The sequence below is a fragment of the Ursus maritimus genome, unplaced genomic scaffold (assembly GCF_017311325.1).
Source record: "Ursus maritimus isolate PB19 unplaced genomic scaffold, ASM1731132v1 scaffold_15, whole genome shotgun sequence".
Taxonomy (NCBI): Eukaryota; Metazoa; Chordata; class Mammalia; order Carnivora; family Ursidae; genus Ursus; species Ursus maritimus.
In genome coordinates, this window is record NW_024423897.1 from 58,454,084 (window position 1) to 58,481,734 (window position 27,651).

At 50.1% G+C, this 27,651-nt stretch overlaps 1 protein-coding gene across 1 annotated transcript in view; it reads right to left on the reverse strand.

Moving 5' to 3' along the window:
* The window catches only part of TENT4A (terminal nucleotidyltransferase 4A), a 62,274-nt gene that overhangs the window by 17,277 nt on the left and 17,346 nt on the right, over window positions 1-27,651 (reverse strand). Inside the window, 2 exon segments of the mRNA XM_040630186.1 lie at window positions 185-231; window positions 1,426-1,549. Coding sequence (XP_040486120.1) covers window positions 185-231; window positions 1,426-1,549 — 171 coding nt within the window.

The window sequence follows — 27,651 nt, forward strand, 5'->3', positions numbered from 1 at the left end:
AATTATCGTAACACTAAATTAAATTTTGTTTCCTGCCATCTTTCCTCTGTACTCCACAGTCTTTTCCTTTAGCTTACATTTCTAGCCTGAGAAACCTACTTAGGGCCCTTAACAGGCACGCAGACGCGCCCACCCCAAGTAAACAGGCGTCGGCACTAACCGAGCGTGCAGATCTGGTACTCACCTGGTTGGGAGATAGAGGCCTGTACTAAAGCTGCCAAATATCTGTACCTGAAAGAGAAGAGCGGCAGTCTCGCAACACGGGACAGTCTAGCAGTCCGCCTTCCCCCGCTGCTCACTGCAAGGCTGCACTCCTACTCTGGGCAAACAGACCTGCCCTGCGAGCTGGGGCACGGAGCGGGGGCCGGGGGTGCAGCAAAGCACCATCAAACAAGATCCTCTTAACCTTTACGTTAAACACCTACCCCAAAAAGGAATGTTTAAAAACTTGAATTAAGAGATGAAACAATTATTGGCCTTTCCCACAACTGCTCAAAGCTGACAAATTTTCAAACCTGTAGCTAAGGCTCAGAGGTGGGGCTTTGCCCCAGGGCACTCAAGTTTAAAAACAAAAATGTGGAATGTTTGGGGGGGCACTGGGATAGCCGGTGAAGGGTATTAAGGAGGGCACATATTGCACGGAGCACTGGGTGTTACATGCAAACAATGAATCATGGAACATTACATCAAAAACTAAGGATGTACTGTATGGTGACTAACATCACAAAAAATTAAAAAAAAAAATGAGGAATGTCATCACAGAATAGGAAGGGAATTGAGGGGCGGCCCCTGGCCTCTGCGAGCACGCGTGCCCTCACCAGCCCAGCTCATCCATCCATCACTGGGTGGTCTCCAGTCACCATCGCCGGTAGGGGAAGGTTGACTGATTACGACAGGCGCCCTGGGCCATCATCAACTTGGTCACAGGACATATGTCACTGCCTGTGCCAAGCACCCCAAAGGACCACGGCCCCCATCTCAAGGAACACACACCCGCGGAACACACACCCGCGCAAGGTAAAAGTGCTAAGTGACAAAGTTCTTTTCGGGTCTACAAAAAGGAACATATGCTATGCACTGTGCAGCAAGGGCAAGGGGTAGAATCCCTAACCTCAAGGCCAGTTTCAAAGAAGAACAATAATCACAGTACTCCAGAAACAAATTTCCTTTGTCCCATGGTCCCCACGCTCACCCGGACGGCGTGTGAAGCAGGGGTCACAGGCCCCACCCCAGGGGCTGATCGGGAAAGTTCGGGGCAGGGCCTGGGAATGGGCAGGTCTCACAAACTCCCAGGTGCCGCCCCACCACTGTCCCGGGGCCCGCCTGAGGAAGCCCTGCCTCGGGCCCACGAGGGCCGGGGACACCCTAGAACCCCGGCGCTCACTGTCCCTGGTGTGACACAAGTACAGTAAAGAGTGAACCCACGTCAGCCGCTGGCCAAAGGTCTTTAACCACGGTTTCGATCCGCTTCACCACCTCCCGTCTCATGGCTGCTTCTTCAGGACAAGGGGACATGAAGTTATAAAAGTCAATGATTTCCTCATGAAGTCTGGCGGACAAAAGAGAAAACAGTCGAGTTACTGCTACAGCCGAGCACACGCACTGCGGGGCGCGAACAGCGCGAACACCGTGACGGCTCTCCCGTCCTCCGCGAGCGGCGAGCGCGGGGTAAGAGGGAAGCCCCGCGGCAGATGACATCGCCAGCCCATCGTGCCGGCGGGGATGGACGCTTCGGGCGCTGAGAGCCGCGTGCAGGACAGTCCCTGCGGGGCCTGCGCCAGGAAGCCACGGGCAGCCCCTCCCTGGAGGCCAGAGTGGGCCGCACGCAGGGCCTCCCAGTCCCCTGCGCGGCCCCCAAGACAGGAAGGCCCTGCAGGCTGCCGAGCCCCCCTCCCCCCACCCCACCCCGGTGCCACCACTCAGCTGTCCTCTCCTGAAGGCGCCAGCCACCCAGGAGGGCCCCGGGCCAATGCGGGTGCAGCGCAAGTGTGTCCGGCCCTCTCTCTTCCTAACAGAGATCCAACTGTAGCATTTCCTGCAGAAGATGGAGCTCCGAGAGCCACCTCGCTCCTCTGCCTCAGGGGCCCCATCTCGCACTGTCCGCCGGCCCTGGGCGAAAAAGCCCGTCCTGCCGCAGGCCAGGGCTTGTGGAGCTCACGTTCAGGGCCAAGGATCTCCCCTGAAGACTCCTTTTGTGGGAAGGAAAGACTGTCATCCTCAGTCAGTCTGAAGGATGAATTCTAGGGGGGCAAGTAATCTAATCCTGGTAATTAAAAGAAATCAAATTCACCTGCTTCCACTCTAAGTTTGATTAATAAAACAAAGAGAAGACAAAATAAAATTTGCTCAATAATAATAATGTTGGCTCAATAGCTAGCAAAATAGTCCACATACCAGAAGAGAATACTTCTCAACAGGACCGACTAGCGTCCGGTGACAAAGGCAAGGGGCATCCATCCTACCACCTCACGTATTCTAAGCCCTTCTCTAAATTAGGCTGCCTTCCATGGTCTCGCCTGAAGTGCTGCCTCACACCCCCAAATCCGCCAGCAGCAACCATTCCGAACACTCCACAGCGGGTCTGAAGGCACCTGGAGGCTACTCCAAGCACGCACGGGACTCGAGGAGGACATCAGTCCTCAACACCCTTGTTCTCGGTACATTTGCAATAGCAATGAGGCTATCACTGGAACTTAAAGTTTATTGTGTTTAATTTTTTAGAAAATCCAGAAAAGACAATCTCATGATGGTGACTGAGCCAGCCACGAGACCAGTTTTTAATATATAAGTAATACAACATTAAAATCCAGCAATTTTTCCAAAATATCTACCGAACTCCAAGGTTTGGGGAGTAAGCGTTCTATCACTTCAACAGTTACTAAGCACCAACGGCACCGTAAGGCATCAAACCATGGCCCTGCCAGCAGCTCAGCAGGCCTGTTTAAGTTTGAGAGGTTACCTAAAATTTGCCATCGACTGGCCACATTGTTAACAGGACTCAATACATCAGGTTAGCAGGTTAGTGCCCACACCAGGGAAGAGCCACAGACGACCCTCCCTGTAGGCAAGAACGTCTTGGGGGGTCTCCTGTGTCAGTCACTGCCACGGTGGAGAACTGTCTGGAAGGCAGCACGGAGCTCTTCCGGAGAAGAGGCTGTGGCGCTGAACATAGGTGAGAAATAGGTCCATGGGAAGCACAAGGAGCGCATGCTCTCCTACAACTCTTAGTACTGTTCTGATAACAGAAGTATAAAATTTAGAGGCAGAATAACAAAGATATAGGCCTAGTTAATTAAACAATATAGGCCCAAAGTCATCGAAGAATACCAAAGCTAGTGTGCTAAAATTCTATCCGTACCCCACAAATTTAATACATTAAAGCATCTTGTAAACAGGGCATATCGATTTGCCCAACTGTCACCTGCAGAGCAGAATGTACCATCAACTCTCTTTTAAGCTGCGTGCATCTGAAGTAACAACATAAAACTGCCTCCGCCCCAGCTTCCCAGGACTCCTGCCCTCAGTGACCCTCAATGCACCAGGGAAGGAAGGAGCATAAAGGGAACCCTTGCTGCCAGTCTACACAGACACAATCCGATCAGCGTGACACAGTGTCAGTTTTATCTGATGTCTGTTGACCTGCTTGTGACATAAGAAGGGGCTGCCGAGCATTTCTCCCCCGCCCATATTTCAGGAGAGATGAACAATGAGGTCAAGGTGTGCCCATGCTCCCCGAGCAGGAAGTAATACCAAGCGCAACATACAGGCCTCCTGATTTCAAGTGTCCCATTGCACCAGTAAGATACACTAACAACACACCTATCTGAAATGCGTATTCAACCAGGCCAAAAAGTGACCTGCTGTAACAAATATTAGACAGGAAGAGTATTTTTGCTTTGCCTTCTGGGACTAGAAGGGGTACTTCCGGCCAACTGCTGGACGAGAAGCCCCCGCTAGCCCTTCCTCAAGGCTAGCATGGTTCGGCGAGGCACCGGGTGACTCCTGGAGCTGTCCCAAGGCCACGGCGCTCTGGAGTGTGAGGGCACCATTGGCCCAGAAAGACACAGGAAGGTCTAACCATCATGACATCTGGGCAACCTCCAGGAGTCCCTTCGGCTGCCTGCCCCTACTTAGTGGGCTCCTCACAGAACCCTCCAACAAGTGAGGAAGCACCAAGGACTAGTGAGGGGCGGGGGACTCGAGCAGGGAGGAGACAGCTGACCACCCCGGGAAGAACCCACACCGGACAGGGAAGGCAGCACCCCTGCCCCTCCCTCACTCTTCCCTGAGCCCTTCCCAAGCCTGGTGTGGGGCTCACGGCTCACTGCCTGATCCCAGCACCAGAGCAGTGCTTGCTCATGGCCAGCATTTGGCCAATGTGAATGCATGAATACGTTCTGGTTAAATATTTCACTTATGAGCCTATCATTTAAGATCTACATTCCCATAAAATACATCCCAACTTCACATCCCAAACAGAGCTAAACAGTTTGCATTACTTTACTCAATACTAATGTTACATGTAGTTCTCATCATTTGAGGAAGCTACACTTTATGTTTCTGACAACATACTTTCATTATTAAGTGCTATCAACCACATGCCCAACTGCAGGCATCAGCTACAACCTAGGTCATTTTATGAGTCTACGACTTCCCATCCTGAATACACCCACGTGTTCAATTCCCCAAAGACGTTCACAGTTATGTCCATAATCACTTACGTCCACACGATCATTACTGCTCAGAAACAAACACGAGGATGCTCACTCTTCTCACATATCAAAACCTCAAAGGCATTTCACAGCGGACAAGAGATCTACATAAAACCACACGGAAGTCTCCTTCTCCACAGTTAGTTGCTGCCTCATAGATCTCAATGTCAGCCCACCAGCAGTTGGTTTCCGAATCTACCATGAAATTTCCTATGTTGTGACCATCATAGAAAAATCTCCTCTACAATACAGATCACAGAGGTGGCATCTCAAAACCAGCAGAAAACTGTGATTATTTAACGGGAGGCCCTGGGACACGGCCTCATGTGGCAGAAGCCGGCTGTCCACCAGGATGCTGATGGGCCCCTCCCACAGCCTCAGGTGGCCAGGGAGCCCTGATGGGGGCTGGCAACACACTTCCTCAGAAGGTTTCTTAAGGGAAGAAAGGCCCACACGACCCCGAGAAAGGCCCCCAGTGTGGAGCAAGGAAGGCAGGCAACAGAGAGGAATAAAAGCCCGTGATCTAGACTGGACCACCAACATTCCATTACTTCTGTTTTCTGTAGCCAAACCAAATCCTGACACAGGAAACTAAAGACAATGGTGTTAAGACTCCTACCTTGTTCTGCACTTGAAAACATAATACAGGTACAGAGTTGAATTTTTCAGGTTAAAAAAAAAAAATCAAAGAAGAAAAAACCCACAGGGAACCATCTACTATTTTGGACTTGAAGGAGGCTTTTCCAGACTCCAAACTAAAATGACAATCACAACACAAAGACTGAAGAACTTTATCCAAAAACATGCTGAGTGTAAACAAATTAAAAAGCACATGACAAGTGCACATGGCAAAAATATGACAAATTAAGACTCTCAAAAAGACCAAGCCCTGGCCTACTCTGGGGTAAGCTGACAATTTATCAATTCCGGGAACCTGTGATAGGAGACCGTGAAACACACACAGGAATCCGCAGCGCGTGCTCACTGCAGGACCTCTGGCCATAAGACATGGTCCCACGCAAGACATTGTCCACTCATTAAAAACAAGGAGGATGTGTATGCACTGATAAGGAAAGATCCCTACGACAGCCAGCAGGTGCAGAGACAAAGACATGGCCCCACTTCCATATGATTGTCTGGCGCATATATTCACCAAATACATGGAAAGGTCTAAAAGGCCACATGCCAACACCCACAGTGTTTCCCACCCAGGAGGGCAGGATGGGCTGGCATGAGAACACTCCACTTTCTACTCCAGTTACTTCCATACTGCTTGAGGGTTTTTTGGGGTTTTTTTACAAGAATGTGCTCATCATATAAATTTTAAAAATTACCAGGAAAAAATCAACTGCATTTTAGAAGACAAGACTGTGATTTTTATATTGTTTTTGCTGGTTGCATTTTCTAATTTTAATGACGAATATAGATTCTTTAAAAAAAAAAAAAAACGAAGAAGAGGGAGGAAGAGGGAGGGAGGGAGCGAGGGAGGAGGAGGAGGAGGAGAAGAAGGAGAAGGAGAAGGAGAAGAAGAAGAAAAGAAGAAGAAGAAGAAAAAGAAGAAAAAGAAAAAGAAGATCGAGTTAGTCAGGCTTCCAAACCCCTGACGCCTCGGCCCATCCGCCTCACCCAAGGCGGTGCACTCTCAGAGCAAAGCTGGCTTGCGCAGGTCCGGGTTCACGGAACAGGCCCTGGGCACAGACAGCTGCAGGGCACACAGGTAGCCAGTCAGCCACAGGGAGGGGACAGGAGCGCCATGTGCTCTCCAGCAGGGTGCAGCCGACACAGTTTGCCGTGGGGATGGACGTGTGCTCCGCATAGGGCTGCTGAGCACCTGAGACAGGCTATTGCGACTGAGGATGTGGATTTTTAATCTGACTTAATTTAAACCTAAATAGCCCTATGTGACTTAGTGGCCCATCTTAGGCAGCTCTGGCTGCTTCTCCCTCAACTTCACCTGAGACAGGCAAAACCTAACGGAAAGCAGACAGGGGCAGCCCCACGAGAGCACACTTCTTGAGCTTCTCCAAAACTGGACGCGTGGGCTCCGTCTTCTCCCACAGGTCCTCCCTTGTCTCATCCTGGCAGGCCTGGCAGCCCACAGTAACAGAAGCGGTTCCCCTGCAGATAGGCTCACCTGCGGGGCTCCACCACCTGCACACCCTCCCAACAGGAGGCCAAGTGGATTAAAAACACACTATTGCAAACAATGCTGCAATGAACATAGGGGTGCACCTATCTTTTCAAAGTACTGTTTTCATTTGCTTTGGGTAAATACCCAGTAAAATTACTGGATGATATCGTAGTTCTGTATTTAATTTTCTGAGGAACCTCCATACTGTATTTCAGTGGCTGCACCAATTCACATTCCCACCAAAAGTGCACAAGGGTTTTTTCTGCACATCCTCACCAACACCTGTTAATCTTGTCTTTTTGATACTAGCCATTCTGACAGGCATGAGGTCCTAGCTCATCGTGGTTTTGATTTGCTTTTCCCTGACGATGAGTGATGCTGGGCATCCTTTCATGTGTCTGATGGCCATCTGTACAGACAGTATATGGAAGCAACCCAAGTGTCCACTGATGGATGAATGGATAAGGATGTGGCAAACTTACACAATGGAATCTTACTCAACCACAGAAAAGAATGAAATCTTGCCATCTGTAACCACATGGTTGGCCCTAAAGGGTATTGTGTAAAGTGAAGTCAGACAAAGACAAATAGAATACAATTTCACTTACATGTGGAATCTACAGAACAAGCAAACAAAGCCCAGAACCGGACTCATAAACACGGGGAAGACACACGGCTGCCAAAGGGGCAGGGGGTAGGGGGCTGAGCAAATAAGCGAAGGGCATTAAAAGATACCAACTTCCAATTATAAAATAAGTCAGAGGAGAGGACAAGTACAATATGGAATGCGGTCCATGTGCAGGAAAAGGTGGTGCCACACTCATCTGTGGGGAGCGCTGCGTGACGAACAGAACTGCTCCATCCGTGTCCCACGCCTGGAAGCAAGGTACAGGGTATGACAACTACACCTCAAAAACAAACAAAACACCTTCCAATAGGTCTTGGAACTCTTTCCCAAACTTCCTCTAAAATACTGGGGATAAATGCGGACAAAAAAGAGCCACGTCTGTCAAAGCTAAACATTGTAATTCTTGATGTAATTTAAACACATACTTACTGCTACATTTACAAATCTACGCTTTAATGGCTTAACAAGAGGTTGGTAACAATGGTGCCTGATTGGGGCATTTTCCAAAGAAACTGATGTAATTATGGAATTGAGCAAAGACTATTCTTCCATCTTCACTAGAAGGCACTAACGTGTCTGAAACTGGGATGCAATTTTCAATCAATGGCTGGGCATCAGATCAGTTCAAAATTAAACGTTTTTCTTCCTTCATGGTACATTTCACAATCGTGCATCTTTTTAGGTCAGTTGAGCTCTACAGGAAGTTGTCTACACAAAGTTTTTACTTCTGACCCACAAAAACGACAATTTCAAATGGTTCAACTTTCTGCACGTGATGCCACCTCAGATTCAACAAAATACGGGATTAGAAGTTGACCGCATGGCATCTTGGGGAGGCAACAAGAGTACAGAGCCAGGACCCAGGCAAATGTGAGGCCCACTCTGCCGCTCTCCAGCCGCAGAGCCGTGAATAAAGTGAGGAACCTCTGCATGGTGCAACCCTCCTACTAAAGCAAGAAGCCAAGCGTGCACACTGCCTGGGGCCGGGAGACAGAAGGCATTCTGCTGCTTTGTGGGGACGCTTCAGCCTCTCCGTAAGTAGGTCATCAACTTGGGCACGCGCGATGGGAAAGGAGGTCTGCTGCCCTGTGTGCGAGAGGAGCGCTGAGAGCCGTGGGGGAGCAGACCCGGCCCAACTCCGACGGCCTGTCTCTGAGAAGCGGAATGCGGGCGCTCCAGCAAGGCGACGGCCGGTACAGTTCAGGTGCACCTCTGAGATTCCATCTGGAGGAATCTCACACTGACACATCACAGCGGGGCGAGCCCTGAATGATTCATTTTCTGGGTATTCTGAGATGGAAATGGTGAGGCCAGTTTGCCATAAATTTCAGTTTTAATCATGAAAGTACTGGACCTCTGAAGCGTTATTTTCCAGTATACTTTTACACTAAATACTAGAATATTAGAAAATAAAGTTCTGTGATAAATGAGAAAGACGTTTCTCATCTACAACTGCTCTCTTACGAGAGTCCAACCCCATTCAAAAAGTAATGACTGCTCAATTTTTAGTACATTTCCCAAATTAATTTCTGCTTTTAGTACCAAATGATGACGGTCAGCAACATTTTGGTGTCTATCTTATGAGCACCTGGTAGACGGTTGCTGTAAGTATTTATGAAACCCAACTCCATGGACTATTTTAGAAGGTGACAGATGTGTTCTTCAGTCAGCAAACCAAACTACCTGATTTCACAGCTAACAGAGCTACTGATGAACACAGATGAGCCACTGCAGGAGCATTTCCAGTTTTAGAGCCTGAGCTGGTGGGGTTCCACGGTTCTCAACTTTGTCTAACTCTGAATCAGAGCCAGGGAAGGGGGGCTGGTTCTGCAGGCGCCACAGGTGAGCACCTCCCTCACTGGGGAGATCTGGGTGCCCAGCCCCAGGCAGAGCCAGCCCCCTACCCCTATCTCAGCCCCAGCACCATCTGCAAGTGGCCCAAAGGTGACATCTCTGTACTCACCGAGGACAGGTGGATACGCTGCAGCAGGTAAAGGACACAAAGAAACAGGCCCAAAGTGAAGACAATGAAGTGTATTTTAAATAAAACAGCATGGGAAGAAAGGGGGCAAAGGAAACACGCCTGACAGTGAAGGATGCTGGCCTGTGAGGAGAGAAGCACAGGTGAGTTTACTTCCCTAAATTTTAAACCCCATTGTTTCTTCTAAGGAAAGCGATGGTCAGGGCAGATTTTATGCATCATTTTCTTAGGGAAACAGGGAAGGCAGATGACCACGTGCTCGGCCTCCAACACGGCCTCCAGCTTTTAGCACCTGAACCTCTAAATACGACCTGCGCTCTAAGGGGTCACCCACCACGCTGAACTTTCTCAGCTCCCTGAGATCTTAAACCCTAACCACTGGTTCCCAGGGCTCCTGTCCCCACGGTCCCCGTCCGTACCGTTAGCCAAGGTCCCAGCTGACCCATAACATTCCCCCACAAACCTGGTCAACTCCAAATGCTAGGGGAAAATCAAGCTTTCCATTACAATGGAAAACGCAATAGAAAATACTAAAAACTATCTTCCACTGTTAATTTATTCCATCTCCCATCCCCACCAACTCTTCTTAAAACCTTTCAAAAGCCTTAAAAAGCCAGTGGTTTCTCAGAAATTGAAGCTCCTTCCCCTTGGCTCCACAGTGGTCACGGTCCAAATTTTTGCCCAAAACAATGCCTTAGTAAAACCATTTGCAGTTAACCACTGGAGTGGCATGGACTTTAAAGCTAGCGCTAATGGACGCGCAGTGGGACAAGGGACTCAGGCCCCACCCTGCGGCACAGACTGTGAAGAGGCAGGTGCAGACTCAGACCCTAACTAGAAAGAACGGGCTGCTGAGCCCATGACAAGTGCAGATATCCATGCAGGAATGGCTGAATATTTTATTTTCAGGCATGAACAAGCCTCTTCAAATTACCCATGTATTGATACAGTTAATGAACTCATTACAAATCATTTGTATTTATTTTTAATTATGTTACAAGGAAATTAATACCTGCACCAATTGCTTAGAAAACCTTGAGGAAGACCTTCAAAGGTCTTTAAAATAAAAGCTCAAAAATGGAAGGAAAACAACTGAAACTACAAATTAGAACCCAGTGTGTTTCCAGAATGTTCCCTTATTTACGTTGTTAAAGTGGCAGCTGCCCCGCCAGGCTTTGAAGGCTTTGAACAAAGCTACCCTAGCAAGTGCTTTTAACATGTTAATGGGAAGAGTGAGGCCCTTGGGAGAAGGGGCTACAAGGGGAGGAGGCTGAGAGCAACAGATAGGAAGAGGAGGATACCTCCTTGGGGGAGGATTAGGCAGGGTGGGCTGGGAGGGCAGTTGCTGTGCGGCAGGCCAAGGCCAACCTGGACTTTAGAGGCTAAAATCATCTAAGCGTTCACAAGACAGCCAGGTCAGAAGGGCTCTACAGTTTGGAATCATCAATGCTACTGTAACTCTGGTCTATGCACATTCAGCTCCCAGTCAAAGTGAGCTCTCCATTCCCTTCCCTCCCAGACCCCTCCTGGGATCGGTCACTTTGACCCCTGGTACAGGCAGATGTTCCAGGGAGTTTCAGAACCTAAACTGAAGGCCAACAAAGGAAATGACACTCTTCTGCCTTAGCGAAGCGAACCCAAGCATGCTGCAAGTGCAAGAAAAGGCACTGGGGCCACTCAGAAGCCAGAGAACCACAGCAGTCTTCTCTTCTCAGAACAGAAAGCAAGAACTCAGATACCAGAAGCTTATAATTAACCTATGAGAAACGTTCTTAATTTAAGGCACTTCTTCTGAATCTACTGCTAGAAAAGAAAGGACATTCAGACATGGCTTCTAGAGAAACTCTAGTGAAACACCTGGGAGCTTCCTACAGACCAGAATGAAGCTGACCCAGCATTTCACACCCTGAGTCAATAGTCCAGTGATGGGGTTAGTACTACCCAGAAACACTTTGCATTATAACCCCCAAAATCACCCCATGCTGCAGGGACCAGCTGGAGAAAAACCGCTTGCTTAGCACAACCCATCATGGGGCAGAAATGACCAAAGGACTCAGTCTCCTGACACTGGTGTCCTAGAGAGCCTACAATGCAGTCCAGGACCTTCAAGCCTATGGATGAGCTCACAGCCAGGAGAGCTGCTTGGGGCCAAGGAGGAGCCAAGAAGGCACCTCACTGTGCTGGCTTTCTCCTGCGCTGGCTCAGGCCACCTGCCACCAAGCCATGCATGGCAGCCACAGCACAATTACCAACCACTGCAGCCACCTGTAGGGTGCTCAGAGGGAACCACATGGCTACGTCGAAAAGCCAGGGTCCAGAACATTGTTTGCTAGCTCAAGTAGCTGCATCATTTTTGAAATGAAAACAGCTGTAAGTCCTGTCATCTTTCCAGAGATCCCTACGCTCGATGGGAAGGTGAGCTGGGATAATCTTGTGTGAAAGATTAGTAAGATCTGAAAACATTAATGTTCTGGAATGCCACACAGTACCACCCACATTACCAGCATTTTCATTAGAGCAGTCTTCAAAGCAAATACTACTGTCTCCATTTCACAGATGAGAAAACTAAGTATTCATTAGGCAGACGGTAACCACCAGAAACACACAGCCAAGACTCAGAGCCGTCGTAGCTCTGGAACTTGGGTGTTTAGCCACAAAGCTGGGAAGCCACACTCAGGTGGCTTACAGAAACATGTGCAGAAACTCACTGTGGGTCCCTTTATAAAGAGTGGAAAGTTGTAAATAGAACTCTATTTAGAGAATCATGTACATCCATATATTTTTAAATTGTTTAAAAGAGCTTTTCAATGACCGGAGGAACCACTTATCTTGAATTAGACTTAAATACGAGACGACACCTGTGCTATATAGTTAGGGTAGCATTAAAACCACAGAAAGAAATACACTCAAATGTCAGCAGGACAATTATGGGTAATTTCTCCTGTGTATTTTCCAAATCTCTTCAATAAGTACACTACTGCTTTTATAATCATAACCCGCCCCCCCCCCCCAAAAAGCATCCCTTCAGCTTCGTTAATTGACACTAACTTCACCTCCAAAGGTCACGGGGCAGACCGCTCTGTGCTCGTGTGCAGTCTCTGCTCTCCTGCCTCTACACTAGGGGCACAGCAGCAGGGGCGTTTTCTTCTGGCTTCACCCCAGCCCACGAGTGAGCCAGCCGGCACCGTGGAGGCCCGGGGGGGCCCAATGGCGGCTCAGCACCGAGGTCCAGCTGGCTACAGGCCCCTTCAGCCCTGAAGTTCTGGCTCTAGTGCCACCCACGCCACTGGTTCAGGAAGTGACTCTGGACTACGGCATATGCTCCCCCCACCAGACAGGTTCCTAGAAACACTACCCCACAATCCCAGAAAATCCTCTGCAGATGTGGAAGAACGAGCCCAGAGGAGACTTGTCTGAGGAAGGGGGTGTTCTCTCAAGTACTCCCACTCTCTCTGGCCACACCACACCCGGTACGCGAACAGGCCTTCTCCACGGTGCCCGCTCTCATCACAGGCACTGCTGCCGAAGGGCTGTGCTGAGTAAAATCCTGAGGCTACATTTAGCCTCAACAGGAAAAAAGCCCACAATTCATTGGTGAGTGTATCATATCAATATTCTTCTTCTTAGCTGACATTAACCACCCGCTGGCTCTGTCCAGCCACTGCACGACGCACGTCACTGAGCAAGATCCTGGTAAGCACCATCATTACCCTTCTTACAGAAGGCTCGGCAGCTGGACCACCTGACAGAGGTGCATGTCTCGCATGAAGAGCTCAGGCAGGGCAGCACCTCTACTGTCTGCTCACACTGCTCAAAGCACTCCCTGGAGCCTCCCCCTTCCCCCCCCCCCCCCCCCCCCGTCTGCTTCCTGCAGACCTCTAGAACTTCCACACTCCACCGCCACCTCCTTCAGCTGCTCTGTTCCCACCGGCTGCCCGCCTAGCCTTGACCACTCAGTAGGTATCAGATGCCAGACACGGAGAATCTTACTACCGGTGCTGTTGTTCCAATGGGACAGGTCGTCCAGTGCCCCTGACAGAGGATGCGATGATCACTGAGACTGGAAAAGCAAGCACCTGGGAGAGCCTGTGTCCAGTTCTGTGTGGCCCGCAGACACGCACACAGTGTGGGCACTCATCACCTGCCCAAAGCCAGCGCCTCCCAAGAGCCAGGGCCATCCCACACACCAGTGTATTAACAGATCTGGGAAGTCTACTGTAACGAAGCTATCTCACTTTGCCGTATCCAGTATGTGTATACGTAAAGTTCAATTTACACCGTCGGAAGAGTAAAAACTAATACAGCTTTTAACTATCACGCATTTACTTTTCATTCAATCGGCCAGGATTGTTTCCATCTAGTTTAAAGGAGGAAATAAGTCATTTGCACCGATTCTCCTGGGCACAAACTAGACACGGCAACCTCCGGAAGTCTCAGGACAGGGGTTCAGCACTCATCGACCTCCCAAGGCCCCACCAAGATGAGCAGAAAAAATTTTAAGAAAAAGGATAACAGTATTGGAACACTGCCAAAAATTGAAAGCACAGGAAAGGACTTAACAGAGTCAAAGGGTTAAGTCAATACCGAAGTGCGGAAAGCAGACCCAACTCCTCTTCCTACAGTTACTTCCTGCAGCCCTACTATGTAGCCGGCCCTATTTTGATACTGGCTATAGAGCAGTGAGTACGACCAAGTAAGTAAGGCCCTTGCTCTGAGTCTGGGAGCAGGGTGAGGGCCGCATGGAGAGGGGAGACGATAACCAAATAAACCAGAAAAAGTAGAGTGCACTCTGCAACTTCCAAATGGTGGTCCACAGCTATCCCCACGGCTACTTCAGGCTGGGTGGTGAGGAGCCAGTACTGGACAGACAGAAGAGTAAGCAGCAGCCAGACACGTACACGTCAGGAGACAGCAGCCTAGGAAAAGAAAGAGCAGGCCAAGGCCCCCACAGCAAGGATGAGCTTGGGAGGCCTCGGGAATCAGGAGGAAGCCCGCATAGCCTAGAGAAGAAGGGCACCCTGAGTCTGGAGCACAGCAACCCTGGACCAACTTTGGGGCAAACAAGACTGCCAGGCTTCAGAAGAAACCCAGTGGCCAGAAAGAAGAGGACCCAAGAGGCCTGAGAAAGCCAGAGTCCTTCAGGAAGACTTAAGCCCCGACAAAGGTGCCCACCGACTGCCCCAAGCCTGTCCCCTCTCCCCACGGGGCTGCTGGGTCCCAGAAAGGCCAGCCCAGAACACGGCCAGCCTTTCAAGCCTGCAGACTGGGCTGAAATTTCTCAGTGAGGTGGAAAGGGCACACCAGGAACACACGCATGCCACATCAGCAGAAAGGCAGCCTGTGCGGTCTGCCCTGGCAGCAACCCCATGAACAGGCCACAGCAAACAAAAAGGAACAGAAGAGAAACGGACCCAGTACCCAATTGAAACAATAACCCCAGCACCAAAGAACACACAAGCTGAGATCGGGAAAAACCTGATCTGGGGCCTTGTTCTACGTTCTTGGTAAGCATGTGTCAATAACATTGGGGTTCAGAACGAGGGCACAGGGGGCTGCTGTGTAAGGACACACTCCGAGCCGGAGCAACAAGAACCTAGTTCAACAAGATAAACACAGAGGAAAAAGAAAACAATTCAAGTCATCCAAGGGGAAAAGGTCTTCCTGGAGGGACGGAGACGCTGCCAGCCACCGGAAGAGGAACCCAGCAGGCCTGGCAGCGTCGCGTGGAAGAGACGGTCTCCCTAAAGCAAAGGCAGAGCCCACTCTGTGGGTGGAAGAGCAGCTGTGCTCCAGGCAGGACGGACGCTGGGGGCCCACGCTGAGCCAGCTGCTGCACCAAGGGCCAAGCATGGACGAGAAGGCGGCTTCAGAAAGGCGACTCTTGCCCGAGATTTCTGACAACATTCACAGACAGAGACATGGAGCAGCTATGAGGCCGCGAGACGGGTGTTCAGGCACACAGCAGGCCTCAGGGAACGTGGCACCAATTAGCTCTCTTTAAAAACCTGACTGAACACACACAACAAAAAGATACTGACACAGGCTTCCATGTGCAGAGCTGGTGAATAAGCACAGGGGTGGGAGCCCAAGGGCTGCCGCGGCCCCAGGCGCTCTGCCGAGCTCAGGGCCAGGACCACAGGGAGCAAGGCCAAGGTATCGGCCAGAGGAGCACGGTCTGCTCTGCAAAGCTCATTCCAGCACACACAGCCCAGGAAGACGCCCCGCTCATGTGAGCTCTGCCAACAAGGACGCACCTTCCACAAAGCCCACCAGACATAGGGGCCAAGTAAAGAACTCAGGAAGAAGTCCTGGGAAGAGTGCTGGTGGGGACGTCTACATAAATACAAAACCAAGACTCATCCACTGCAAACCATGGTCTCCTGGGTCCAGGCAGAACTGCAGCATCACCAGGAACCCAGACTTGCCTGGGGTCAGAGGCCCTGCTACTTTCCAGCGACCAGACCTTGCAGGATGCGAACGGTGCCCCCACATGGCACTGTCAGGATTTAATGTATCCACACAAGGTAATTAGAATAGGACCTGGCACTCGGTTAAAGCCTCAATAAGTGGCAGCGATTATAATTACAGAACAAAATACACTTAACTCATGGTGACAACTAAAGTAATGCAAATCAGGAGGTAAAGAAATATAAAAGGGCTATTTTAGTCCGCTCAGGCCGCTGTAACAGGACACCACAGGCTGGGCAATTTAAACAACAGACATTTATTTCTCACAGTTCTGGAGGCTTCAAGTCCAAGATCAGGGCCCTGGCGCGGTCAGGTTCTGGTGAGAGCTCTCTTCCTGGCTCGCAGACGGCTGCCTTCTCACTGTGTCCGCAACACGGCCAAGAGCCAGTGAGCAATCTTGCCTCCTTATTAAGACACTAATCCCAGGACGAGACCCTGCCCTCATGACCTCATATAACCCTAATCACCTCCCAAGGGCCCCTTCCCCAAGTATCATCACGCTGGCGTCTGGGGCTTCAACAAATGAATCGGGGGAGGACACAATTCATTCCACGGCAAGGACTAACATCTCTACCCTACCTAGCAGTAAACAAACAGATATGATTTCATTAAAACTTTTACTTTTTTTTTTTTTTTGCACTCAGCCACTTAACGTTCTCATCCTTTTTGAAGGGACAGTGGCAGAGGGAGAGAATCTCAAGCAGACTCCACGCCCAGAGCCGAGCCGACGCGGGGCTCAATCTCACGATCCTCAGATCATGCATGACCTGAGCTGAAACCAAGAGTCAGACACTTACCCAAATGAGCCACCCAGGCACCCCTCATCATTTTTTTATGTTCTTGGTCTCAGCAATACCTCCTAAAAACTAGTATTTCCATCTGAGAGGTTCCCCGTTACTTTCACTTTCAAGCAAAATTAAAAATTTAGTGAACAGTATTTAAAGAGAACGTGAATTGTAATGGAAGTATTCCCATTGATCAATCCATGTGTCCATCCTCCACGGGCTTAACGAGAGAGGTCTACAGTGGCAGGTCACCTAACTGCACTTTGGTTATTTCCGGGTGGTGGACTCATGATTTTTAAGCTTTCTTTTTTTAAACACACACACCCACACACACAAATCCACTTAATAAAACTAAGTATTTCAAGGTCAGCAGAAAGCACTCTTGGACACTAACTCTAACTAAAGTGCTCAGCACACAGAACTGTAAGAAGATCAGCATCACAACACGGCGGTGGGGTCACCGACCACTTAAAGAAGTCACTCTTGCAATGTAGGGTGACAGCACCAGGCCTCACGCCTGCTTTGTAAAATACTTCCGACTCCTTTTCGGGAGATCAAGACAAAGATGCCCATTTCGGGGTACCTGCACCGTTCAGAGCCTGGGCAGTGTTTCATGATGCTCTCTCTGCAACCTGAGAGGTCATGTCTACCTAGAGACTGGAATTCAGTTAATTCTTTTCTTCCTGTTATCATACCTCTTTGAACAATCCCCTCTTTGCTCTGCATGTCTAGTGGTTAAAAAGATGTGCTGTGGAATCAGACTGTCTGGGACCCAAAGCCGGCGCTGCACCTACCAGGTGTGTGAGCCAGCGGGCTGCTATGCTCTGAGCCACCCCCCTCCTGTCCTGGGAGGGCCGCCAGAAACACTGCATGAAGGGGTGAGGGCTCGACAGGGCCACTGATGATTATTACAGTGACAAGTGCTGAAGACCACTAACTTGATGGGAGCAAAGGAAGAGCTGAAGCACCCACCTGCAAAGGAAGGTCCCGAGAACAACGGGCATCTTCCCCAACCTCAAGCTTCTCACTTCCAATGGTCTTACCCCAAAGGCACACCTAAAAGGCCATTTTTACTCTTAACAATTTTTCGACCTTCAGTTTATTCCAAACCTTAACCTGTGACAGTTCTCACGGGTTCCCATTCTTTGGAATTTGGTCTCCGTCCTACGTTCTTGTTTACATCATGCTTGCACGTAGAACTGTACATCAGTCTCTTGTGAGTCAGTCTTTGATGGAGACACAAAGTCCCTAAACTGATTCATCATCAGCTTCCTTCCAAGAGACAACTTATCACAATATTTCAGGATCTCTGCATTTCACAGGCCATGGAAGGTATCCTCTTTTATACGTCGGCCATCACTTCAGAGTTGTCCCTCAATTTTTAAAAATCTGTTTGCTTAAATTTAGAGAAGATGTCTATAACCAAAATACTCCTGCATTGCACTATGGCTCCCATCTCTGCCAGCTCACCACGTTCCTGCTTCTTGCTCCCGATTCGAGCACATCTGTTCCCCTCCTGGGGAGGCAGGGGTGAAGTGCACGGGCTTTCCAGTCCAGCACGCCCACTGGGAGGCTGCAGCTCTCCTATTTTCTGGTTGCAACATGGGAAAGATGCTTCATCTACTAAAACTTACTCTCTCTTTACAACGAATTATTGACAAGAAGAAATGGGAGGAGGCGGTCAACAAACGCTCACTGGTCCTGTTTTTGGCTTTCAGCAGTCCTCAGTTAAAACAGCAACTCATCAAATGCTCCGTTTTTCCTAGACAGCAATTTGCAAGAAAAATCCAGATGGGAGGAGCCCTGCTCCCTCCAGGCCAGTCCTGGAATGTCTGCAAAAGCAGGAACTTCAGCATACTACAGCAGCAGGACTGGCTTCTGGTCCCCAAACCCTCCCCAACAAAGCTCACCCAAGCCCACCTCCGGCACCTTCGTCATCTGACCTCGTCATTTGACTGTCCAAGTCCTTACAGGAGGACCCTGGTTCTCCCTCTCCCTCAATCTGCTCTCTCTCTTCAGAAACACAAAAAAGGAAATGGCCCTCTACCGACGCAATGAAGCCGGGTTCGCAGGGTGAGTCGCTAAAGCCCCTCCCGCACATCTTGAAGAGGTCTCTTTCACCGAACACCATCTGGGGCTCCCTGACATCAGTGCTGGAATGATGTCAGCCTGGCTAGGCTTCAGTTTTCTGTCTGCTGAAGAGGAATGGTGTCATCCATTCCTGCTCCGAGACACACAAAACTCACGGAAATTCATGCACAGAGCCGAGCCCCCCACCGCGAGCCACAGCGGCCGCTGCGTGCCTGAGAAGACTGGTTGGCCGGCAAGAGACCGTCCAGATTCTGTCACCAACCCAGAAGGCAGAAGCGCCAGACCACCACCTCCAGGCTGGACTAGAAGCTTGGAGCCGCACCGAGCTGTTCCATGTTGCACTCTGCCGTGAACCGAGACCACGCTTCGTGTGCTATTGAAACAGCAGCCCTTTGAAAAGGATATCCGCCAGAAACTCAGAAACACCATTTCTAGAGCTTTTTTCCAGTGGTGGCCTGCTGAGCACCACAGCTTTTGCTGTTGCTCCAGTTTGGATTTATTTAGGCAGCAGTTACTGAATCAAACACTGTGTTTCGAATAAAAAGTCTAAAGTTACTCCAGGTTGGTGCGTCCAAACATAAGGCTATTTAAGTTTTCCTTAAAATTAAATGCAATTAAAATCCAGTACCACAGTTGTATCAGTGACATGGCAAGCGCTCCATGGCCACAAGGGGCCAGCGGCCACTGCGCTGGGCCACACAAAACCAGAGTCTTCCCATCTTCACAGCGTGTGCCATGGGACAGTCGCTCCAGTGCCACACTGCCCCGTCCCTCGCTTTTGCTTTCCTCACGGTTCACAGAACGGAAGTAAGAAGCTGCCAAGAGCTCGGAGAAAGGACATCCACTCCTACTATGTGCACAGAACCAAAAATCCTAAACAACTTTCCACAAGTCGCACGTGGCGACACAGCTGATACAAAAGAACAGAGTGGCCCGTGAAGCTCTGGAAAGATGCTTAATTTAAAACCCACAGAACACGTTACTTAGGCACTGTAAATTTTTAAAATCTGAAAAGAATGCCTTGACTTAAAGGAAAAGTGTCTCCACAACATCGCATGGTTCCCTGAAGACTTCGAACTTCAGGCTTTAGCACTTTCTCGGAGAAAAACTCTGGCCTGAGAGGGGAACTTGTATTTTCAAACCCGGAGCAAAAGGCTTTTTCTGTCCAGTTGGCAACAAGCCCCGCCTAATTTTTGGTTTCAATTTCCTCAGAGAAGAGAGGAGAAAAGGGAAGGAAAGGAGTGGCCTTCTCAAGCCTCCACGTCACAGTTCATACGCACTTCCAAGTCTCCTTTACTTGGAACGTCCTGCCAGGGGATGTCGTAGACCTAGCTCCACGGGTGGGGAAACTGAGGCTGAGAAGTCAGAACCCACCAGGAAACCAGTCAAAACCAGGCCTGCGAATGAAGCTGCAGGGGTGTAGGATGCAGGCGAACCGAGTGAGCTCAAGGCCACAGGCTTGCCTCCCAATGGTGGAGGAAGATTCCAGCCAAACGGTTCCAAGCAAAATGAACGGATTTGATCTTTCATTTCCCTTCCACTCCTGCATCCTGGCCATTGCTTCCGATCTACAGGATTCCAGAAACATCTGAAATCTCTCTCAAATATGGAAAGACAGAAACCACCTCCATCCCCATGTTATCACTCAGGAAATTAACACCAGTCTTAAACCGCAGGAGGCCTAAATGGTTCCACAGCGCGGCTGACCTGGGAATTAAAGCGAGCACAAACCCACAATAAAAAGGCATGTTGCTGACAATGAAAGACATTCCCTGCCAATGGGAGCCTCAGATGCACTCCCATCGAGTTGGCCCGTCAGTGCGGTGATGGACAAACTGCGCTGAGACCCTGTGCGCTGGGACAGAGAGCGGCGCCTCCTCCCGCCACTGGCACGGGAGCACCCGCCCCGGAGCTCAGGACAGCCCCACGTGATCACAGGACACTGACCAGGTGGCAGAGGGACAGGCAATGTATCTTCATACTTTCCTCAGTTTTCTAACTTTGCCATGGTGAGGTATTAATTTTATAATAACACAGAAAAACCGGCTACATCTAAATGGTCGCGCATTTCAAATACAGAATTTTCTGAAAGCTGTCTGCTTCTGAGTTCTACACTGCAAGCTATAAACCTGGTCTAACCACACTCTTTGGGAAGATAAGCAGATAAACTACAATCAACTTTACTTTAATATTCTGCATTTAAATAACTTCAGAGTTGGCAATCAAATCTTCAAAAATTCTAAGACAACAAAAGTTATCTTTAGCACCTGATTTAAACGTTCTAACCGGCCGCCCCTCATTAGTTCATCTAAGGGGTCAGCCCCTTTCACTCCCTCATTCACCCACTCCTCAGACACTTATTCAGAGGTGGCTAGTAGCACCCACGTGGCCCTGCGAAGACACAGCCCCTCCTCCCCAAGGGGACGCGGGAGACCAGTGGTCAGTGGTCAGCTGTGTCAGAGCGGCAGTCACTCCATAGGAAGGGGCCAGGAAAGGACTGCGTGGGAGTGAGCTTGCTCTGAAGCGAGGCCCCCACTCCTATGAACTTGGGCTGCCGCACAAGCGGTGCGGGGTCTTGTGCAAAGCAAAGATGGACTGCTATGAACTGAGACCTAAATTCCAGGGGCAACTTGAGTGAATCACCAGGCATCCCTGCCTATCCCCGCCCCAGGAATGACAGCTTTCCGAAGCTGGCCAATGCAGGGGGCCTCATGAACAGGGCTTTTCAATTGCCGTGGTTCTCATGTATTCATTCAGATGGCTTTCATGTACACTTCTCTTAGATGACATGAGAGGCACAGAGAGGCACTGAGATAGAGTCACTCTGGTTGCCTGAGTTCAGTCATGATGACCAAGCCAGAGGACAGGACCAGCAATCTACTGGAGTCATCACAATGGGCCGGAGTCCAGTCAAGGGAGAGAGGTGCTGGAAAAGAAAACCACATCCTGCTCATTACCTAAGGTGGTTAGGTCTAGGAGCATGCCTCCAGGCACGGCAGGAAGCCTCCAGAAGATTCCACGCCCTGATCCTCAGAACCTGTGGCTAAGACGAAATCATCACCACTCCTGTGATCGTGCTGTATTATCACATGCCCTTAAGAGAGACAATTACCTGGGTGGGCCTCACCCAATGACCCGAGGCCTTAAAGCAGAGGGCTTCCTCTAGCTGGCGAAGACACGGTCAGACAGATCCAAAGCTCTGCTGCCAGTGCGAAGATGGAGGGACCACAAGTCAAGGAAGGCAGAGATGGCTTCATGGAGCTGAGAAAGGCCCCCGGCTGGCAGCTAGCAAGGAACTGGGGACCTAAGTCCTGCAACAGCAAGGAAGTGAATTCTGCCAATAGGAATAAGTTCGCAAGAGGAGCCGGAGCTCCAACCACGAATGCAGCAGCCAACACCTTGCCTACAGCCTGGTGAAAGCCTGAGAAGGAAGCCAACCCAGCCATCCCAACCTCTGACACGCAGAGTCTGTAACACAGTAAATGAGTACTGGGTTAAGCCACTAAGTTTGTGCTCATTTGTCCCACAGCAACAAAGAACAATTGCAGCATGGAAATCTTCGAGTAAGACATTTAAATTGCAGTGCAAATCCCACACTGTGGGAAGAGGCACCCTGACCATCCTAGCTGGGACGCACACTGGCATGGGGGACGGGTGTCTTGGGCAACTGTCTCAATCACCAAGCTCATCTATCTGCCTTCAGTCCAGTGCCACACTCACTCAGCAGCCTTGGGAGAAGACCAGAGCGTCCCGAGGGGCCTCTCCAGGGCATCAGCCAGCAGCAAGCTCCTCGGGATCCCGTTTGCATGACACAGTGACCCCTCACCTGTCAGCCTGCGCTCCGTGCAGCAGCAACACCACATTTCCCAACTTCAACATCGCAGGCGGCTATTTGTTTTGTCTAGTTTTTTAACAGCCCTCTTTCATTCCGTGACTAAAAACCAGCAAACAAAAAAACCCAACAGATCCTAAAAAATACAGACCTAACATACAAAAAGTCCTCATTTCCCAGAATAACCATGACACCTCCTCCCATCGGACGTCCACGACTCCATTTACAATAGGGACCAAAATTTCTTATTAATTAGTGACCCAAAGGAGGTCTGAGGCTTTACCTTGAAAAACCCTAAAGTTAGGAAAAATTGATACTTTAAAACATTCACTTAAAAATTAGTTTCCAAGGCACTTGATCACAACCGTGTTATTTCTAAGAAACAAATGGCATTGCTGGGGTACTGCTTTTCCCTCACAAGCTCCCAGCAGCAAGATGGGGTCCACTCCACCCCTTCTGCAGCCTGAGCATTTTCTGCAAAAAACATCTGAGGTCTCCATCTTCCCCAAGGACTCCTCCTGTTTCATCTTCAGCCTGTTTCATCTTCCAATCCTTTTCCAGGGCGTCTGTCCTGCCCTCCTCCACGGCAACCCCTTCTCCAAGTGTCGACAGTCCTGTGTCCGTCTTCACTTATCAGTGACTGGGTGAAACTTTCCCCAACTTCATCACGGCCCGCATCTCGCACTGGATTTTTCGATCTCACTTTGCAGTGACAAGCGTACCGGGCAGGAAGAAATGATGCTGTTACTAAGGCGGGAGGAACCTTTGAGGAGGAGCTGATTCATATGGTCAGGACAGGGGCACATGTGTGCACAGCTTCCATCCACAACCTTATACCTGGGGGGTTACAGATGACAAACACGGAGAAAACAAGGCCTGTGCGGGCCACTAGCACCTTGCGACACAGGTCTCGTACTAACCTCTCCCACATGTCCTGTGGTGCATAAAGGCGGGGACAGGACTGAGAGCGAGGCAACAGGAGTGACCATGCTGGACTCTGCCATGCGCCCTGCTGGGCCTTCACGGGCGCCCTCCCACTGGGTCCCCACAGGGACGCGCTGGCGGAGGGGATCACATGCGTGCAACTTCAGGTACTGCCAAGTCAGCTGGACGCACAGAGGGAGAGGAGGGGTCCCGGATACTCCTCCGGGCTCTGACTCTCAGAACAGAGCGAAGACAACACATGGAGTCCTGCGGCGTGTGGCTAGCCACCCTATGAACGACACGGGTCCGTGTCTTACCAACTTCAGATGAAGAGCTGAATATTCTTTGAGTGAACAGAAAATGTCAAAAATTTAAACACTGTTGAAGGCCCTGCAGAAAGGATGCTGCATGATGGTTACACGCTGCAGGCAGGCCAGAGAGGACAACCTACAGAAGGCCAAAGCCCACACAGAAGCCTGGTCAGGGCCCGGCCTGCAGGAGCCTGCCGAGGCTGGGGGTCTTCCCTCATTCCATTGCGCTCTTCCCGGGGCTCTACAGGGCACCAGTGAGGGCGCAGCAATGCACCTGGGGTCCGAGCTCCCACCCTTCCTCAGCTGGGACTTTTTTTTGCCTTTCACCTGATGAGGTTTCTGAAGCTGTCAGGACTGACCAGGGCAAAGTATCAACACGTCGCTGGGCCACGGGGGGTGGAGGTGAGGGCCCGTGAAGGTGACGGGGCCAGAGGCTGGGAAGCGCAGGGCCCGGGAGCCCGTCCACACCTGCCCGTGTCTCTAAGTCAGAAGCCCAGATAGCACATTTAACACCATTGCCAAAACAGAGGTTTGAGAGTTAACGGGAATACGGAGCAAGAACTAGAGCAGCCCCACGAGCAGCACCTGCCCTGCACGGCTTTGAGGGTCCCAGCTCTGATCCCCGTCCTCCTCGTTAGCTGTTTCTTCACCTCACTCAAGGCTGAAAGCAGACTGGCAAGCTCATGAGGCCAGGCACCAGCACGGTTTCTAGAACAAACAGCACGGGCTGCTCCAGCGGCTACCACACAAATGCCCGACCGGCTCTGGCTGGTGCTACGCAACCTCCTACAGCAACAGGCAACTGCTTATCCTTTCTTGAGGACTACAGACGTGGTCCTTCCGGAAATGCCTGTCCTGGGACTACACAGTAAGTCTGAGCTGCTGCCCACCAGCAAGGCTCCTTTCTACTAACCAGGCCGACGGCGCTCTCATCACAGTTCTTTCCCTTTCTGAGCTATAGATGAAACACATGGTGGTGGCCTTCCGCATCGCTCTGAGTAAGCCGGTGGCCAGCGGCAAGTTCTAGAAAGACTTCTGGATACCAAAAAGTGAGCTGCCACCAGCCCAGCAGACCTCCGCGGAAATGGTCATCAGGAACGCCAACGTCCTCTGACCACAGGCATAGCCCCACAGTTCAAGTGCTACTCTGGCTTCCTACTCCTCTGCTCTGTCCCTCCTAAAACACCGGCCTGCTAGAAGCATTCAGAGTAGCAAACCAAGAGGGGGCACCCCACCCTTCTAGGCACAGGGCAGGCAATCCTAGCAGGCTCCTCCTCTAGGCAGAGATGGCCACAAGTGGACAGACCCCGAGTGGTACACATCACCCACAGAGGCAGGCAAGGAAGGGTCGGCAGCCAAGGAGAGAAAAAGGAGCATTACCAAGAGCACGACTGCACTGGCTCCTGTTCAGGTAAGTGAAACTGTGGAACTCTTGGCTACTTCAGAACCTACTCTTCAACCCCACACGAGGCCTCTGAGCAGAAATCTCACACGCCAGCAGGGGGTGGCAGGGCAGGACCCTCAGCAGGTCCCCCGGCAGCGCCCAGGACAGTAGCGCCCTGGAGGTATGCTGAGAGGCTCAGGCTTTGTAGTCTTTAACCTAGGAGGACCCCAGAGATGCCATCACAGGGTTCTAAAGGGGTCAGACCTAACCAAACCTGCTGACGGAGGAGATGATCCCACTGGCAGTTCTGGGAGAGGCCCAGAGGCTGGCAACTGTGTGTTAAGAGGACTACCTCGGGCCACTGGACCAATCTCCACTAAAGGTGACAAATCAGCACAAGGGTAAAGAGAAGGTGCAGAGGATCTGATAAAAGACTAGACTGGGGAGATGGACAAGGAGGAGAGAAGATCTGCACAGCTGGACAGGGCAGACTGTGCTAGTGTGTGCTGGGCAGGGGAACTTATGGAGCGCCAGGGCTGAGAGTCAAGATCAAGAGACGGGTGTCTTCCAGGCCAACCGCTGCCTCAGATCCTAGCAAAGAACCTGGTACTTAGTGGGCTCATTTATTAAGAAAAGCAGCAGCAAGGGCACCTGGGTGGCTCAGTCAGTTAAGCGTCTGCCTTCAGCTCTGGGTCAAGATCCCAGAATCCCAGGATCCAGATCAAGCTCCAGTCTTGGCTCCCTGCTCAGTGGGGAGCCTGCTTCTCCCTCTCCCTCTCCTCCTCCTCTCCACCCCAGGCTCCTGCTCTTGCTCTCTCTCAAATAAATAAAACCTTAAAATCTTAAAAAAAAAAAAAAAAAAAAGGCAACAGCAACGTACATACTGAAGCTTACCAAAAACCTAGGGATAAGAAAACAGCTTCCAGGGCCTGCGTAATTTGCAGAAGGGCATGATGCTGCCACTGCCAGCAGGTCAGGGAAGAAGCGAGTCTTGGGACTGTCCGGACCCCAAAATGCTCTACAAGTGAAGACCACCTGTCTTCCTATTTTCCTAGCGCTAAGACAGAGTCAGTTCCAGGATGGAGAACTGTAGCCCTCCACCCCCCACCCCGCGCCCCAACAGAGGAACTCATGTATGATGTTACACATCAAGAAATTGCTCCCCACCACCTCTTCTTGGACAGTTTGATAAGTAACGACAGGAGGAAGAAAAGCCAAAGAAGAATGGCTCCTACTTGGGACTGAAATGCACACTGGGACTTCAGGAAATTTAAGAAAGTAACACTTCTAACCCAAATCAGGTGAAACAAATTGCAGGACATGAAACTCTTAGACTATCTCATCTGCTTTAAAGTAGTATCAACTTACGTATTTGCAAACTTGAATAAACATACTTACAAAAAAATAGTTACGTTAAGAAGTAATCTCAATATCTACCAATTACTACTGTTTGTAGAACTCTAGTATTTGTAGAAAACACTAATACCTTGCAAAATCCTTAGGCAGCTTTTTAACCAGCATGCAACTTGCAAAGAAAGTCTTTGATTTAAGTCTTGAAATACTGACATAAAATCTATGTGCAAATGCTTTGTTTCTAGGTGCTCAAAAAAGCACAGGAAGGCAAAAGGGCTGGGTAGGTACCATTCCCCCCTGAGCAGCCTCACCTGGGACTGCTTCAACCCACACTTCCGCCCGCATCCCCCACGTTTTGTTTTTTTAACCAGTCCCTGTCATTTGTAACTGCGCTAAGCTTAAACAGAACTTCTAACTCCCTCTTGGCCAACGTGGAAAAATTTTAAATAAAAATGTCATCTTCCAAAGGATACGTGCTACAAACGTTTTTGTCTTCTTTGAAGGCTATCAACTACTTTTTAAAAACGACAAAAGATGCTTTTATGTTAATTTCTGCATAAAATTAAATAATACACAACCCCTCATCCAAAAAATTTACTTGTAAATTCACTGTTGGTTAAATTGTATCACTACCAAAACAAAACAAAACCCAAAAAGAATCCTCTTCCGAAAGGATTTTCTCAAAAAGAAAAAAAGTTATTATTTAACCAATATTTGCCTTCAACTTGATTCAAGTTCCCAGCAATACTAAAACCATCTGCAGCTGACATAAAGCTCCACACGCATCTGCACCCTACTTTGACAAAGGGTCCCTAACATGTCTTGGGGAGAGAAAAAAAAGTGAAGTATCCGACACCCCCTTCCAGCGGCACAGGTCGGGTTCAGCGGCCCCTTTTCCTGCGCTGTCACTTTTGGGTTCCGAGCAGCAGATGGCCCGTTTACAAGAGGAATTTAATTTTTAATGAAACGGGAAGCCTTCCGGCACAGAGTCGGGCCCGGCCTCTCCCGCGCGCGCCCCGCACTCACCCCTGGATGCCGGGGCTGTACGCGC